The following is an 18,595-nucleotide window of genomic DNA, read 5'->3' as shown; positions in this document are numbered from 1 at the left end:
GTGCTCTCAATGGCATTTGGCTGGACATGGTCATTGGTGGGGACAACGAATTCGACCGCATACAAGAAACAAAAGCGGGACAAAGTGTCCGCTTTAGCATCTTCCAAGTTAATTTGGCTTGGACAATAAGGCCACGTTTGCCAGCAAGGATTAGATTTGGATTTAGTTGATATTTTGAACTAGATCAGATCCTTACATTTCCAAATCAGCTACGACAGTGCAAAAAATTCCGATTTTCAAATCTTTTCTGCGAGACATTATTTGGAAATCAATATTTGTGGCAACTTCCGTCACCATCGCTACTCCTCGACGTTGCTCCGGCAACAGCGATACATCTCTCTCTCTCTCTCTCTCTCTCTCTCTCTCTCTCTTAAAACATGATCATAAAGATGATTGATGTGTTTTGTATCTAAAACTCAAATCCAAATCAAAATACAAATGCTTGAGGTATCAAAACGGGCCCTTATTGAAAGCAAATAAGATGTTATTTCTAAGGACCACAATATAAACTTACTTTTACAACAGACGTATTACATTTATAACAAGGGAACAGGGTCAGCATACTTTCCCCTATACAAATTTCTATAACAGTGAACAGCCAACAATATTAGGCCTGGCCACCCTTGCTAATTGGAAACAACTTTACTGTATGAAGCTTACCCATAATCTTCTTCTCTTGATCGTTCTCATCAGTTAACCAAAATTATACACCAGTGTAACAAACTTTAACTAAAACCCATTTCACATTGCTTCTCTTCGATGATTTCAATATTATGGCAGCCTCACAATTTCATCTAAATGATAGATCAATATATGTTGATGATATTCTGGAACTAGCTGGTTCAAATCATTAGGCCTTAAGAGATTGCTTTGAAAAAAGAAACTGAAGCTATAGACACTATGAATCTCTGGGACCATCAAATGACTGGGTCTTCCTTAAATTCCAGTGGAGGCCGTCATGGATGCTGTGCAAGAAATCACTAGTGGAATCACCTTGGCATGCCGTCGGCACCGGCCACGGTGCCATGCTGCAGATTAGAGCATCCCCAGCTGCCAACTGTTTCCGATCCTTGCCATCGAAAGATGCCCACGCATGTCCCCTGCTGTTGAAAGGTATTTGCACCCGCAGTGTTACGTACTCAGGCAATATCAGAGGCCTAAACGAAAGAGAATGTGGGCAGATTGGAGTAAAGAGAATACCAGGAACCTGCATTTCACGAAAATGATAATAAGTCATTTTGTACTGTGGAATCTATTATCTGTTACTGTCGCAATACAGAAAGATTAGAGTAACAGAGTTCCATACGAAGATTTTCAGGTATTATCAATACTAGACTTAATAAAAAAGGAAGAATTCTAGTATGGCTTCATATAGTACCTAAAATAAGCTTTCTCCGTAAAAGAAATAAATGAATAAGTTGTTACCCTTCAATGTCAAAGATCTAGCCTTCCAGACCCTATATCTACCCTCCCAAATCCTAGATCTAGACTTCCAAACCCATCTCCCATCCTTTTGTGGACCCCATCTACTCCTCAACACCCGAACCCCTTCTCCCTCCATTCTAGGATCCCACTTGCTCTCCAAAACCTATAACCCATCTCTCTTTCATTCATAGATTCCACTCTCTTCTCTCCAAAACCCGTAACCCATCTCTCTTTCATTCATAGATTCCACTCTCCTCTCCAAAACCTGTAACCCATCTCTCTTTCATTCATAGACTCCGCTCTCTTTCCTATTTGCTATTCCATTCGAAGGCATCATGAAACTTGGTTGAGCTGCACTTAAAAGAGCCATATATATGAACATTGAATTAAGTCAGATATCATGAGTAGGAATTATAAAGACTTTTGACTGTTGGTAACTTGTGGAATGTTTGCGCTGATGTCCTAATGACTGGATTGTTGTGGATGCACTGCAACATCCTATAGACTGTGTTACATACGCGTATAGACCGTTGTGGACCAAATCAGAACACCTTGTAGGCCATTGGGACTGTTTAACTCTTCTAAGAGTTGCCTCCCAATCCTTGTGTACTGGTGTGCCATATGGAATGTTGTGGACAATTGGAACTTTTGCACTTCCAAAAGTTATTCCCATTATCTTAAAAAAGAAGAAGAGTTATTTCCCATCTTTGTGAATTGTTTTGTTGTTTCTGACATGTAAAATTAAATCTTGGTGAGCCCTATTGGGTCTTGTGCGGACTGCTGTTCTGTTATGCATGTGCTGTTATGACTAGTGTGCTGGTTGAGAACTGTTTTCTTGGACCTTGTAACGACTGCCTTGTGTGTTGTATCCCTTAATTTTCTGCGACTTCCCATAATCACGGAAGAAAACCCCTGTCATGGAGCTGTCCACTCTTCATCTGACTTCAGTTAAAATCAATGGGCCCAATTACTTTTTGTGGGCTGAATCAGCAAAAGTTGATTTGGGTGCATGTTGTAAATTGAAGTTTTTGAATAAAGATAACATACCCAAAACAGATAAAAAGTATGATGATTGGAACCACAAGAACCAATGTCATGTTTCTTAATACTGCTAATAACATTTAGAAATCTATCTGAGAAACGTTATTCTCTAAAGCAAATATCTCAAGGATCTATGCCCTGCTAGAAAACATATTTTTTGTTTCAACAAGGACACAAGATTCTAAGTGACTACTACAACCCATTGCAAGGTAATTGGTAAGAACTCCATGTTTATCAACAAATGATCAATGACCAACCTACCCGAAAGAGCCAACAAGAGGAGTTTATGGTTGCAAAATTTCTTTCTAATCTTGGCCCTGATTAGAATTCTTTACAAGAAAATATTCTAGAAACTGCAGAACTACCCTGTCTGAGCATTTTACAGTCATGTTTCTGCTTTGGCTACTACTGTTGGTAATAGAGATGGTTGTCTTTGCTGTGGCGGTTCTGGCCATGGCCAAGGCCGTGATTCACATGGAGGAGTGGTGAAGGTCATGGTACCTGCAATTGTGAAAACATTGTGGTCAATTTGGCTGGTAGACTTGGGCAAATTAAGCTATGGTCACTAATGATTGTGATGATACTCCTCAAACTGCTTCTAGTAGGACTCTGATATAGACTTCCTCTGCACGTGATTCAATGGTGCTGTCAAGCGAGGAATTTGATGAACTTATTAAACCTGCACAACCTTCAACCATGGTTTTAAATTTCGACAGAAGTCGGTCCGAAATTTTGGGTTTCGGTGGATACCAAAATCGAAATCCATAAAACCCGAAATGGTAGTTTATTTTGGCCAAAATTTAGGTCGAAATTTCGTTTATCCTGAAATTTCGTCCGAAATTTAAGGGATTTCACCCAAAAATCTCGATTTATGATAATTATTTAATATTATACCGAAATTTCGGCCAAATTTTTGGTAATTTCAGTCGAAACTCTGTAGGAGATAAAATAGCCGCTGTTGGATTTCGTCCGAAAGTGGAAATTTCGGTTTCGGTGAGGACCGAAACGCATTCCAAAACCGAAATTTGAAACCATGCATTCAACTGCCCTTCCATCTTCTTCTTCCGATACCTTCACTCATACAAATATTGTTTTTTCTTGCCTTGCGAAACTCACTCCTTGGGTCGACTTAGATGTGTCTAATCATATGATAGGCATGTCCTCTGTGTTTATTTCCTTTGAATATTTATCCCACGGCAACCTTTTCTGATGGCTCTCTTACTACTGTGATTTCTCATGGAACTGTGCGTCCAATCAAATCTCTTCCAGTATCCTCGGTTCCGCATGTTCCAAAATTTCCTGTTATCATACTATCTGTTAGTCAACTTACTACGAAACTATATTATTCTGTATCCTTTAGCCCTTCCTGTGTGTTTCAGGATCTAACGATCAGGAGGATGATTGGTAGAGGTTACGTTGTGTGGCTGTTATTACTAGGGTCGTGATCTTGTTGTGCTACTCTACATTCTACTGTCTCACCTCATCTTTGGCACAACTACCTTGGTCATCCGTCTCTAAAGAATTCGAAGCCATTAGTTCCTAGTTTTGAGTATGTTACTACTTTACAGTGTGAATTTTAAAAAATTTCCATTAGGCAAACATCACTGGGTCACATTTTCTCTTAGGTATGAGAAAATACAGCCTGGTCCTTTTTCTGTTGTTCATCTGGGCATTTGGGACCAAAATGGGCTCCTAGTTTGTCTGGCCGCAGATATTTTGTTTATTGATGATTTTTTGCACATAACTTGGTTGCCCATATTACTTAAAGATCTGAAATTTTGCCTATCTTTGAAATATTCCATAAGGAGATTTATAATCAATTTTCAACAAACTTACATGTTTTATATCTGGATAATCTTAAGGAATATATGTCATAAAACTTTCAAAGATATCTTTTCAATCATGGATAACTCACAAACCTCTTGTGCAAATACTCCATAGCAAAATGGTGTGGCCGAACGTAAACATCATCTCTTGGAAGTGGTTTGCACTTTGTTATTCAATTAGAACATTGTGAAATTGTATTAGGGTGATGTTGTCCTAACTTCTTGCTACTTCATTAATAGAATGTCATCATCTTGGATGAACATTCCCCATTTCTGCGCCGTCTTCAAATACTCCCTTGTTTTCTTTTTCGGCCTAAGTGTCTGGCTGTATCCGCTTTGTTCATTCTCTAGCTCTTGGTCATGAAAAATTAGATCGGCAAGTTGTTAAATGAGTATTTTTGGGCGAGTCGCGTACTCGGAGAGGATATTGTTGTTAATAAACTACTTTCAAGACAAAAGTTTGTAATTGTGGATGTCACGTTCTTTAAGGATGCTCCCTTCTTTGCCTCGTTGGGATTCCCTTCTAACAAACATGATCTCCCTTTTACAAACACACTGTTACCCACATGTTCCTCTATCAAGCGCAACTGCCGCTCCTATCCAACCACCTGAGTTTAATATTATTCCTTGAAGCCAGTGAAGGTCTACACACCACAAAAAAAAAAAAAAAACTATGGATGAATCTATTCCTCCATCCCTGCTTCTATCTGAGGATTTTGCAATTCACCCTTCTGCTGATCTTCCTATTGTAGTTCGAAAAGTAATTGGCTCTGCACTCAGCATCCGATTGCAGCCTTTGTTTCCTTCACTTGTGATCCACATACAAAAGTTTTGTATCATCTCTTTCTTCTATTGTTCTACTTAGTACTTACCAAGGTGTGATGTTGGATGATGGAACGAGGAAGGCCATGGACAATGAAATAAGTTCCCTAAATCAAAATCAATTGTGGGTACTATCTGAATTACCTACAGGGAAATGTTCAATGGGATTTCATTGTGTTTATAAGCATCTACTAGATGGAAAATTGAGCGATTGAAAGCAAAATTTGTGGCCTAAGGATGCACCCAAACCTTTGGTACTGACTATTCTAAAACATATGTGCCAGTGGCTAAACTAAATCCATTCCGAGTAATTATTTCATTGCTACAATAAAGATTGGTCATTATTGCATCTAGATTTAAGAATGTCATTTTTAATGAATATCTTCATCAAGAGGTTTATTTGAAACAAACTTCCAGCGTATGTTGCTCAGGGAGAGTTGGGCAAGGTCTATAAGCTCGAAAGGCAATATATGGTCTCATGCAATCTCCTCATGCATGGTTCAAGAAATTCAGCTCAATTGTCGCCAAGTTTGGCTTTCATAGAATTCAAGTGAATCACTCTGTATGACATAATAGTAAGATGGTGATTCTAGTAGTATACATGGATGAAATTGTGGTTACTGGGAATAATTAAAGGAAAATACATTAGATCAAGAGGTGCCTTCAAGATCATGTACAAACCAAAGATTTAGGAGTTTTACGATTCTTTCATGGGATTGAAGCGGAAAGAGGCATCAGTTCGTCCCAAAGGAAGTATTTTACTGTGAGTCTAGTACGCTAAGAGAAAAGCCTATCGACACCCCTAGAGATCCTTATATTAAACTAAGAAAGGACATGGGAATATTGTTTGAGATTAACGATCAATATTGACCACTTGTTGGAAAGCTTATCTATCTCAGGATTACACGTCCTGATATCTCCATAAGCATTACTAGTTCATGCAAAGCCCTACCATGGATCGTTAAGAAATTGTTCAACGTATTCAAAGCCTGTGTTTTTCACAGTCTGTCCCAAGCCAGGATAAAGGAGGAGGGTTGGCGTCAGGTTGGCAGCCGGCCGAAAAACCTTGCCACTCTTCTATGAAATGAATCCTATAGAAATTTCGTTGGGGCGTAACCCTCTTAGCGATGCGTTGCATCGGCGCCAGGATGTAGTGTTAAATGAGCAAGGGTCCTTGCACCTTCATGGGCGGCTGCGGGGGGTGAGGAGGCAAGTCCCGGGCCGTCACTCCCTTAGTGACGAGCCACATCGGCGCCTGGGTGTGGTGGAAAATGGGCAAAGGGTCCTCACAATCTACTGGACGGGGGCGAGGGGCGAGGAAGCTAGTCCAAGAGAGTAGGATTCGTTTAACCAATTGGAACATAGGTTCACTAACAGGTAAGCTGGGGGAATTAGTTGATACACTGAGTAGAATGAGAGTTAATATAGCTTGTCTTCAGGAGACTAAATGGGTAGGAGAAAAGGCCAGGGAAATAGAAAATACGGGTTTCAAGTTATGGTATACAGGGAAGGAAAGGAATAGAAATGGTGTAGGGATCATAATACATAAGAGCCTAGGAGATGAGGTTGTAGATAATAAAAGGAAGGGTGATAGAAATATTCTAATTATATTAGTATTAGGTGAAGAGACGATTAACGTTGTTAGTGCGTATGCCCCTCAAATAGGATTAAATGATTCTGTCGAGGCAATTTTGGGACGATATGGATGAAGTAGTCCAAGGAATACCACATGGAGAGAAGTCATTTATAGGAGGAGATTTAAATTGTCATGTGGGAAGAACTAGTGGAGGTTTTGAGAGGGTTCACGGAGGGTTGGGTTTTGGCAATAGGAATGAGGCAGTAGAAGATATTTTAGGGTTTGCAGTGGCATATGATTTGATGTTAACAAATACTTTTTTTTTAAGAAAAGAGATTTACACTTGATAACCTTTAGCAGTGGCAACAACTGTAGCCAGATAGATTTTATCCTCACTACGAGAGAGGACAGAGCTGCGTGTAAAGATTGTAAAGTCATACCCGAGTAGTGTTTAGTCACACAACATAGGCTAGTGGTGTTGGATATATGCATCAAACGTTGGAGGAGAAAAGATAGAGATGTTAGACATCCGAGGACTAGGTAGTGGGATCTCAAAGGGGAAAAGCTAAAGATGTTTAAGGATAGACTGCTTAAAGAAGGACCTTGGAGTCCTGATGAGGGGACTAATATTATGTGGAATGGGATGTCTAGTTATATCAGGAAAGTGCCTAGGGAGGTACTTGGAGAATCTAGAGGAAGTGGGCCGCCGTCTAAAGACACATAGTGGTGGAATGAGGAGGTCCAAAAGGCGATTAGGTCTAAAAGAGAGTGTTATAAATGTCTGCATAAGTGTAGAAAAGAGGAGAACATTGAGAAGTATAAATTGGCTAGAAAAGAAGCTAAGAAGGCAGTAAGGGAAGCTAGAGGCAAGGCATATGAGGATTTGTACCCAGGTTAAGGACGAAAGAGGGTGAAAAAGATGTCTACAAGCTTGCTAAGATGAGAGAAAGGAAGAGCAGGGACTTGAATCATATAAAATGCATCAATGACGAGAATAAAAGATTGTTAGTAAAAGAAAACGAGGTTAAAGAGAGGTAGAGAAGTTACTTCGATAAGTTGTTTAATGGAGAATCTGTAGCGAATTTGGGAGAACTTGATAACCCTTTTGATGATACAAATCTGAAGTTTCTTCATAGAATCCGAACATCAAAGGAAATAGTAATGAAAAATACGAAATTAGGTAAGGCTAGGGGGCCCGACGATATTCCTATTGAGACTTGGAGATGCTTGGGTGATGTGGGTTTGGTTTGGTTAACTAGAATATTTAACAATATTTTGAAGACTAAGAATATACCTGATGAGTGGAGGAAGAGTACATTAGTACCTATTTATAAGAATAAAGGGGATATTCAGAGTTGCACCAATTACAGGGGAATCAAGCTAATGAGTCACACCATGAAGCTTTGGGAGAGGATAATTGAGCATAGACTAAGAAAAGAGACTAAGGTGTCAGAGAATCAGTTTGGCTTCATGCCCGGACGATCGACTTGGAAGCATCTTCTTAATTAGGCGGTTAATGGAGAGATTTAGAGAAAATAAAAAGGACCTTCATATGGTTTTCATTGATTTGGAGAAAGTGTATGATAGGGTTCCCAGGAATGTTGTGTTGGGTCCTTAAAAGGAAAAAAATTCATACTAAATATGCTGATGTGATTAAGGATATGTACGATGGAGCAATAACTAGTGTCAGAACCACGAATGGCACGTCTAGTGAGTTTCCAATTACGATAGGACTGCACCAAGGATCAGCTCTAAGCCCTTATCTTTTTACGCTAGTTATGGATGAGCTTACGGAGGATATCCAAGATGAGGTGTCGTGGTGTATGTTATTTATAGATGACATAGTATTAATCAACGAAACCAAATCAGGAGTAAATGCTAAATTAGAGTGATGGAGAACTAATTTGGAATCTAAAAGTTTTAGATTGAGTAAGACTAAGACAGAATATATGGAATGGAACTTTAGTAATGTAAGGAGGCGGGACGAGGATGTAGTAAATATGAATGGACAAGAGGTACCTAAGAGGGATATCTTTCGCTATCTTGGTTCAATTCTACGTAAGGAAGGAGAGATTGAAGAGGATGTTAACTATAGAATAAGAGCAGGTTGGTTGAAGTGAAAGCTGGCCTCAGGAGTTCTGTGTGACCGTAAAATCCCTACCAAGTTGAAGGGAAAGTTTTATAAGACAACTGTGAGGCCAGCCATGCTGTACGGCTCAGAATGATGGGCCACCAAGAAGTAGCATGTGCATTAGATGAGTGTAGCGGAGATGTGAATGCTTAGATGGATGTGCGGTCACACAAGGCTAGATAGAATTAAAAATGAAGACTTCGTAAAAACTAAAAAGGTGGGGGTGCCTCCAAATGAGGAGAAGATGAAAGAGCACTGCCTAAGATGGTTTTGACATATCCAATGTAGGCCTTTGGATGCTCCGGTGAGAAGAGGTGAGTCGTGACAAATTGATAGAGTAAAAAGAAGAAGGGGCAGACCGAAAACAACTTGGGTAGAAACATTGAGGAAAGACTTAATAGCTAGGAACTTAACAGAGAACTTGACTTTGGATAGGATAGAATGGAAGAAAATGATCAACGTAGAAGAACCCAACTAGAACCAGGATTAGAGCTGGGTAGATTCCTTTTACCTTCTTCATGATTTTTTTCTAAAGGACTCATTTAGCCGACCCCAACTAGTTTGGGACAAAGGCTTTGTTGAGTTGAGTTGAGTATTCAAAAGAAGAGAGGTCCTGCTTTGTCTAAAGTTTGGATTATAGGTGACACCACTTCTTACTATTTCATGGCTTCATGAAGTTCTCTCTGGAGACTGAGAAGCTTATTTCTTGATATAAAAGATTGGCAGCCCAATTGCTATGAGTGCTCCTTCAGCCACATTCATCATGAAGGAACTACAAATCTTACTTTGAAACTACTAAACAAACTTCTACACAACAAGCTTGGTTTAGAAAGTGAAAGTGATTGTTATTCACTTATGCCAAGACTACAAATTTTTTGCAATGAAATTACAACATCATGGAAAACAGAATGTATCTTGTTACAGGATCAAACAAAGATCTCCAAAAAATCTAATACATAGACTTCATTGCAACATCATGGAAAACAGAATGTATCTTGTTACAGGATCAAACAAAGATTTGTGCTTAACCTCCAAAAAATCTAATACAGACTTGACTTGAGGATAGAAATGATTCCCTTTGTCTCTATTATTAACATGAGGCCACCTTTCTAAAACCATCTATTGTTCTTGTTGAATCACATGTAAGGGTGGTGTAGGTATTATATGTAGTGTAGAGGGTATTGTAGTCTTTGTACACATGTTGCCCTATTTGAGGCCTATATATACATCATTTACAGGAGGAGCTCCCCTCCATTTCCTCTTATACTTCCTCTAACCCTAACTCCATTTCTAGCTTGGTATCAGAGCAAAAATCTTAGGGAAGGAAAAGAAAGAAGAAGAGTCCATTTCATCTCATTCCATTCTCTCTCAGTCCCTCGTATTTGTTTTTCCCTTTTCTTATGATTTTGTCATAACCTTCCTAGATCCATGTTTGTCATCCCTGAGATGTTCTCTCCTCATTTCTCTCCACTCTCTCGGTATCTCTTGCACGTGCAAGGTTTTGTTTACTTTTTGTTTATTTTTCTGAAAATCTCTCCTCAAATCTCCCTAAAATCTCTCTCTCTCAGATCTTGTGTAAAAGCCATTTTGGGTTTCTTTTTTATCTTTTCATAAATCTCTCTCTCCTAACCCTCAAATCTCTCTCTCTCTCTCTCTCTCTCTCTCTCTCTCTCTCTCTCTCTCTCTCTCTCTCTCTCTCTCTCTCTCTCTCTCTCCCTGCGCATTACGACAACCCTCCTTCGACCCTCGTTCGGGTTTGCCGTAACTCTCAACACACAAAAAAAGAAAAAAACAAAAGAAAATCCCCTTTGCCGTAACTCTATTTTTTTTGTTTCAGAAATCTCTCTCTCTCCTCTATGCTTTTGTGCAAACCCAAAATTGGGTTCCCGTAAATCCCAAACCAACACACAAAAAAAATGATTTCCTTGTTATTGTAAAACCCATTTTGGGTGTCTCCACACCTCCTCCCTTATTTTCTTTTCTAAATTTTCTCTTTCTATGAAATGAATCCTATAGAAAATTCGTTGGGGCATAAACCTCTTAGCGACGCGCTGCATCGGCACCCAGATGTAGTATTAAATGAGCAAGGGTCCTTGCACCTTCATGGGTGGGTGCAAGGGGTGAGGAGGCGAGTCCTGGGTCGTCACTCCCTTAGTGACCCGCCACATCGGCACCCGGGTGTCGTGGAAAATGGGCAAGGGTCCTCGCACTCTACGGGACGGGTACGGGGGGTGAGGAATCTAGTCCAAGAGAGTAGGATTTGTTTAGCCACTTGGAACATAGGTTCATTAACAGGTATGCTGAGGGAATTGATACAACGAGTAGAGGAAGAGTTAATATAGCTTGTTTTCAGGATAGAAAATACGGGTTTCAAGTTAAGTTATGTTAAAAGGAAGGGTGATAGACTTATTCTAATTAAATTAGTATTAGGTGAATACACGATTAATGTTGTTAGTGCGTATGCCTCTCAAATATAATTAAATGATCCTGTCAAGAGGCAATTTTGGGAAGGTACGAATGAAGTAGTCCAAGGAATACCACATGGAGAGAAGTTATTTATAGGAGGAGATTTAAGTGGACATGTGGGAAGAACTAGTGGAGGATTTGAGAGGCTTCATGGCGGATTGGGTTTTAGCAATAGAAATGAGGCAGGAGAATATATTTTTAGGGTTTGCAGTGGCATATAATTTGATGTTAACAAATAGTTTTGTTAAGAAAAGAGATTCACACTTGATAACCTTTAGCAGTGGCACCAACTGTAGCCAGATAGATTTTTCCTCACTGGGAGAGAGGACAGAGCTGCATGTAAAGATCGTAAAGTCATACCCGGGAAGTGTTTAGTCACATAACATAGGCTGGTGGTGTTGGATATATACATCCAACGTTGGAGGAGAAAAGATAGAGATGTTAGACATCCGATAGGTGGTGGGATCTCAAAAGGGAAAAACTAAAGATGTTTGATTGCTTAAAGAAGGACCTTGGAGACTTGACAAGGGGACTAATATTATGTGGAATGGGATGTCTAGTTGTAAAGACCACCATTTTCAATCTCCCTTGTGATTTTTGTAAAAATCTAATTTTTAGTCCTTATTGTTCAAATTAATGGCTTAGATCATCGATCCATCTTGGATCGATGTCGGATCATAAATTTGGGCCTTTGTTTTTCCCTAGATTATCTTAGATCGGATGACCTATGAATCAAGGGTCCTTGTTCTAGTATTTAGATTGATATTATGATAGAAAGCTTTCCTTGAAAATTTTATTTCCATGAAAATTATTTAGTTGGAATGAAATAAATTGGAAAATGGTTGTAATTAGGAGAAACCCACGTTGGGAAAACGTGAGTACGTTTCCCCATATCTTAGATCGGATGACCTATGAATCAAGGGTCCTTGTTCTAGTATTTAGATTGATATTATGATAGAAAGCTTTCCTTGAAAATTTTATTTCCATGAAAATTATTTAGTTGGAATGAAATAAATTGGAAAATGGTTGTAATTAGGAGAAACCCACGTTGGGAAAACGTGAGTACGTTTCCCCATATTTTGGTGGGTCCACCTATTTATTTTAGTAAATATTGTAATCTTCCAAAGATTCCAATGAATATAGGACGGATTTATTTATTGGATTAAATTGCTTAAAAAGGAGAGGATATTATTCAAATAAAAAAGATAAGAATAGAAGGAGATAAATTAGGATCCAAGCTTCACTAAATGGAAGGAAACCAATAAGATTTCCCCCCCCCCTTCTTTTTTGACAAAAACGTGCGCACAACTCTTCCCCAAGAGTTGTGCGCAACTTTTTGTGGGCCCTCTTGCTTTTGTTTTTTTTTTTTTTTAAATCAAAAATCAAATAAGTTACCTATCCTATGGACTTAAACTTAGCAACAAATGTAGAAATGACACCTAAGAGGAAGATTAATAGAGAAACTAACTATCAAAATAAAAAACCCAATTGATTTGGCCACGTTTTTCCTTTCTTGAGAAACGTGCACCCATATCTTTTCTCCCTTGCGTAAAAAGAAAAAGAGGGTAGAAAAAGAAGGAGGAGAAGTGAAGAAGGTGGGCGATCCAACCGTTCCAACTTCGATCCGCTCCAAGTAAGTACCTTATTTTCATAACCTAAGAAATTCTAAGAACTTTAAATTAATGGATCATAGTGTTGTACCCTTTGATCAAGATTTAAAACTTTAGGGTTTTTCTTCTTTTCGTGTACTCGTAAATCTAGAATGTTGTAGACTTACGACTATAGGTTTTATTGAAGAAAAATAATAAGATATTACCTTTAAAACTGAAATTTCAGCACCTTTATGAATCATTTAAAACTGAAATTTCAGCACTTTTATGAAACCTTTAATCTGAAATTTCAGCACCTTTATGAATCCTTTAAAACTGAAATTTCAGCACTGTTATGAAACCTTTAATCTGGAATTTCAGCACTTTTATAAACCCTTTTAATCTCAAATTTCAGCAATTTATAAACCCTTTTAATCTGAAATTTCAGCATAATAAACCTGAAATTTCAGCACCTTATGAACTCTTTTAAAACTGAAATTTCAGCACATTTATGAATCCTTTTAAAACTGAAATTTCAGCACTTTATGAACCCTTTAAAACTGAAATTTCAGCACCTTTATGAATCCTTTTAAAACTGAAATTTCAGCACTTTATGAACCTTTTAAAACTGAAATTTCAGCACTTTATGAACCCTTTAAAACTGAAATTTCAGCACTTTATATGAACCCTTTTAAAACTGAAATTTCTGCACCTTTATGAACCCTTTTTAAACTGAAATTTCAGCACTGTTATGAACCCTTTAAATCTGAAATTTCAGCACATTTAATCTGAAATTTCAGCAATATCTTAAACCTATTAATTCTGAATTTTCAGCTCTATGTACACCTTTTGAATATGAAACTTCAACTCTAATTGAACCCACTTGAATATACATTATCGTAATAATGAGAATTATCATTGATAGAGATAATTGACACCCCGAACCACCGTAAGATAGATATAGTAAAATGGTGAGAATCCAGTGTGATTGGGTGTTGGCATCGCTTTCAGGTTGATCGACCCTCTATCCTTGTTTAGGGACTTCGTAGGTTCTCTCATCCGACAGAAGTATAAGGCAACTGACAATGGACTATTCTTGTATATCTCTCAATATGGGCTTGTTAATGTTAGATTGATGTTCTAGTTATATTCCTCTCTCAAATTGTTATTCTAGTTAAATTGACATGATAATTCCGTTGATTTTAGATTTCAAATGCTATATAGATTTGCATGATGTAGTTTAAAAAAAAAGGAATGGATTACTTTATGCTTTGTCATGAGCATGTAGATGGGGGTATAAGGGAGGTCGTTGTGTCTTCCTTGGACCAAAAAGGTCAAAAGTCAACACGATCAGAGTGCGCAGCCTTGTGTTGATCATCTTACCGAAGGAAAATAATCCCTAAGGCGGCTTGGCATGATGTCTGTCATCCGTAATTAAAAGTCCAAAACCGCCACTACCTTTAGACGGGGGTAGTGGAAAGTCGTGAGGCAGGGCATCTGGACGGAAATAAATGAAAGAAAAGAAAAAGGGGGGAAATGACATATGAGCCCGGGGTGTAGCCGTCGCATGTCATTTATAGAGTTTACACATTAAAGATGTATGTTCCTTTAATTATTGTCGGTTATGGTTTATATTGTTTCTTTGTAGCTTCATATTTCTTTTAATAGCATATTCTTCATGTGATCATTCTACATTACCTCTCACCAATATTGTTTGATGTACTTGAATTTAGTTACTGGAGGATCTTGCTTACGTTGATTAAACCACAGGAAATGAAAATATGGGACATGCTGACTTTGCTGATGATGAGACCTAGAAGGAAAAGGAGAGAGGAGTGTGTAGTGAAGATTTGGTTCTTGAGTTCCGATGACATATTATGTCATCGTCTTTATTTTTTTTTTAGTTTATGAATGCTTTTAAATTGTAAGACTTATGTCTTATTTTTTCAGACTGCGACTCTTACTTGGGTTTTAAATTGGAATAAGATTTGTGGTTGTGGCAAGTTTAAGAATGCTATAATAGTTTATCTTATCTCTTGAAAAAAAAAATTCATGGTGTTTTTCAGTGGTTTTCTTTTGCTTGTAGCGGCTCGATTGTTTTGGGTCGTTACACTAGTTATATAAGGAAAGTGGTTAGGGAGGTACTTGGAGAATCTAGGGGAAGTGGGCCACCCTCTAAAGACACATGGTGGTGGAATGAGGAGGTCCAAAAGGCGATTAGGTCTGAAAGAGAGTATTATAAATATTTGCATAAGTGTAGAAATGAGGAGAACGTTGAGAAGTATAAATTGCCTAGAAAAGAAGCTAAGAAGGCAGTAAGGGAAGCTAGAGGCAAGGCATATGAGGATTTGTACCACAGGTTAGGGACGAAAGAGGGTGAAAAACATGTCTACAAGCTTGCTAAGACGAAAGAAAGGAAGAGCAGGTACTTGAATCATATAAAATGCATCAAAGACGAGAATCAAAGATTGTTAGTAAAAGAAAATGAGGTTAAAGAGAGGTGGAGAACTTAACTTCAATAAGTTGTTTAATGGAGAACCTGTAGAGAATTTGGGAGAACTTGATAACGCTTTTGATGATACAAACCAGAGGTTTGTTCGTAGAATCTGAACATCAAAGAGGTGAGAGTAGCTGTGAAAAATATGAAATTATGTAAGGATAGGGGTCCTGACGATATTCCTATTGAGACTTGGAGATCCTTGGGTGATGTGGGTTTGGTTTGGTTAACTAGATTACTTAACAATATTTTGAAGACTAAGAAGATGCCTGATGAGTGGAGGAAGAGTACATTAGTACCTATTTATAAGAATAAAGGGGATATTCAGAGTTGCACCAATTACAGGGGAATCAAGCTAATGAGTCACACCATGAAGCTTTGGGAGAGGATAATTGAGCATAGACTAAGAAAAGAGACTAAGGTGTCAGAGAATCAGTTTGGCTTCATGCCCGGACGATCGACTTGGAAGCATCTTCTTAATTAGGCGGTTAATGGAGAGATTTAGAGAAAATAAAAAGGACCTTCATATGGTTTTCATTGATTTGGAGAAAGTGTATGATAGGGTTCCCAGGAATGTTGTGTTGGGTCCTTAAAAGGAAAAAAATTCATACTAAATATGCTGATGTGATTAAGGATATGTACGATGGAGCAATAACTAGTGTCAGAACCACGAATGGCACGTCTAGTGAGTTTCCAATTACGATAGGACTGCACCAAGGATTAGCTCTAAGCCCTTATCTTTTTACGCTAGTTATGGTTGAGCTTATGGAGGGTATCCAGGATGAGGTGCCGTGGTGTACTTTATTTGCAGATGACATAATATTAATCGACGAAACCAAAGCAAGAGTAAATGCTAAGTTAGAGTTCTGGAGAACTAATTTGGAATCTAAAGGTTTTAGACTTAGCAGGACTAAGACAGAATATATGGAATGCAACTTTAGTAATGTAAGGAGGCGGGATGAGGATGTAGTAAATATGACTGGACAGGAGGTACTTAAGAGGGATATCTTTCGCTATCTTGGTTCAATTCTACATAAGGAAGGAGAGATTGAAGAGAATGTTAACCATAGAATAAGAGCAGGTTGGTTGAAGTGGAAGTTTGCCTTCGGAGTTCTGTCCGACCATAAAATCCCTACCAAGTTGAAGGGAGAGTTTTATAAGACAGCTGTTAGGCCAGCCATGTTGTACGGCTTAGAATGTTGGGCCACCAAGAAGTAGCATGTGCATAAGATGAGTGTAGCGGAGATGCGAATGCTTAGATGGATGTGCGGCCACACAAGGTTAAATAGAATTAAAAATGAAAACATTCGTAAAAAGGTGGGGGTGGCACCAATTCAGGAGAAGATGAGAGAACACCGCTTAAGATGGTTTGGACACATCCAACGTAGGCCTTTGGATCCTCCGGTGAGAAGAGGCGACTCGTGCCAAATTGATGGGGTAAAAAGAGGTAGGGGCGGACCGAAAACAACTTGAGAGAAACAGTGAGGAAAGGTTTGATAGCTAGGAACATGACAAAGAACATGAACTTGGATAGGATAGAATGGAAGAAAATGATCCACGTAGAAGAACCCAACTAGAGCCGGGATTAGAGTCGGATAGATTCCTTTCACATTCTTCATATTTTTTTTCTAAAGGATTCATTTAGCCGACTAGTTTGGGACAAAGGCTTTGTTGAGTTGAGTAATGTTATATTTTTTTTGGCTTCTATGGCCTTTGTGTTGGTGTAGACCAACCCCCAAAAATCCTTTTCCATTCCCAATCTCCACCCCAAATCCTTTATTTTCTCTTTTCTATATTTTTTGTGGCTTCTATGGCCTTTTTCTTGATATCCGAGGTGCACCTCAAGTGTTTGATGAAATGCCTAAGAGGGGTTTTGTAAAGATCCGGCCGCACCAAGGTTCGAAAAATTAATAACTTTATTTAAATCCTGGTCATCGATCCTTCGATCAAAGATTAACGGTCTAAATTTGTGAATTGAAGCCTTTCGGATCGTTGGATCGATTATCGGATCCCTCGGACCTTCGATAAGCTCGAATGGATAACATATCATGTCATTTGAGTATCGATCCCCCTTGAACTTTAAGAAATCAAGAAATTTTGGAAAATCGACGGCTCGTAGTGTATTCCCGTCATTTTATTTATAGCTTTGTTTTAGGGTGTCAAATCTTGTCCATTTGACTTGATTTTGGACTTGATTATCTATCCATCGGGCCAAAGATTACACGATCTGGCGACGTTATGGGCCTTTTTCCGTTAAGGTGGGGCCTTATGACGGGATTTGTCCTATTAGGCCATTTATTAATTTTAAAACTCTTAAAAGATTTAGTTAGTTTCTAAATTTGATAAATACAACCCTTAAAGTGTTATAAGTTGGACTCTTGCTATTAGTGAGAAACTTACATTAGGAAAGCTATTTGATAAATACAACCCTTAAAGTGTTATAATCAAGTTGGACTATTGCTATTAGTGAGAAACGAAAGCTATTATAAGTTAGAAATAAACAAGGAAACTCAAAGTAAAAGAAAAAAAAAATTGCGTGAACTCTCATCAATTCATGCCCACTTGCGCACGCCAAAAACCGTGGAAAAAAAAGAAGAGAAGGCAAGAAAAGGAGAAGAAGAATTAGGGTTCTTCGTCATTTCAGTTTTCGTCTTCGAGTAAGTGCCCGAAAACCCACTTTTGAATTTTTGGGTGGAAAATTTATGTGTTTTCGCCTTTAGTGTTCTTGATTTTTCAAATTAGGGCTTTAGATGTGTTTCTTGATTTATCTTGATTTCTTTTGAACAAAGAAAAGGGTTTTTGACTCTTTTAGGATTTTTAAGGTGGAAAACCCTATGGTTCTTATGTAAACTATTAGGGATTATAATATAATGTATTGGAGAGGTAGTTTTTAGATGTTTTAACCTATACGTATGATTTGTAGTGACGATTTTCCCCATCGAACTTGTCTCCAAACGATGGTGTCCCTATCGTTGGTTGGTTATCTCCAGGACACGGTGTCCCCCGTCGACCTTGTATCTCCAGACAACAGTGACCCCCGTCGTTGGTTTGTTCCGACCACCTTTCCAGTGGTTCTTATTCTTCTTGTTGAATAGTATGTAAGGGTAGTCTAGGTATTACTTGTAGTAGTGAGGGTATTATAGTCTTTGTACTCATGTTTCCCTAGATGGGCCCAAGGTTTTAAATTTCGGTTTCAGTGGTGGTTTCGGTCAACACCGAAAC

General features: G+C 38.5%; 1 protein-coding gene across 2 annotated transcripts in view; it reads right to left on the bottom strand.

Annotated features, from left to right (window-relative positions):
- Window positions 1-381: 381 nt before the first annotated feature.
- Window positions 382-18,595, bottom strand: part of NADK1 (NAD kinase 1) — an 89,335-nt gene continuing 71,121 nt past the window's right edge. For both annotated transcript variants that reach the window (XM_077394183.1, XM_077394184.1), the window contains exon 11: window positions 382-1,207. In XM_077394183.1, the coding sequence (XP_077250298.1) occupies window positions 899-1,207 (309 nt within the window). In that variant the 3' untranslated portion in view covers window positions 382-898. The remainder of the gene's footprint in view (window positions 1,208-18,595) is intronic.

The sequence above is a fragment of the Tasmannia lanceolata genome, unplaced genomic scaffold, assembly GCF_043159265.1.
Source record: "Tasmannia lanceolata isolate RefF3 unplaced genomic scaffold, GAP_Taslan_0.1 ptg000013l, whole genome shotgun sequence".
Classification (NCBI taxonomy): domain Eukaryota; kingdom Viridiplantae; phylum Streptophyta; class Magnoliopsida; order Canellales; family Winteraceae; genus Tasmannia; species Tasmannia lanceolata.
Note: the sequence above shows the minus strand (reverse complement) of the source record. Positions and strands in the feature narration are given on the sequence as shown.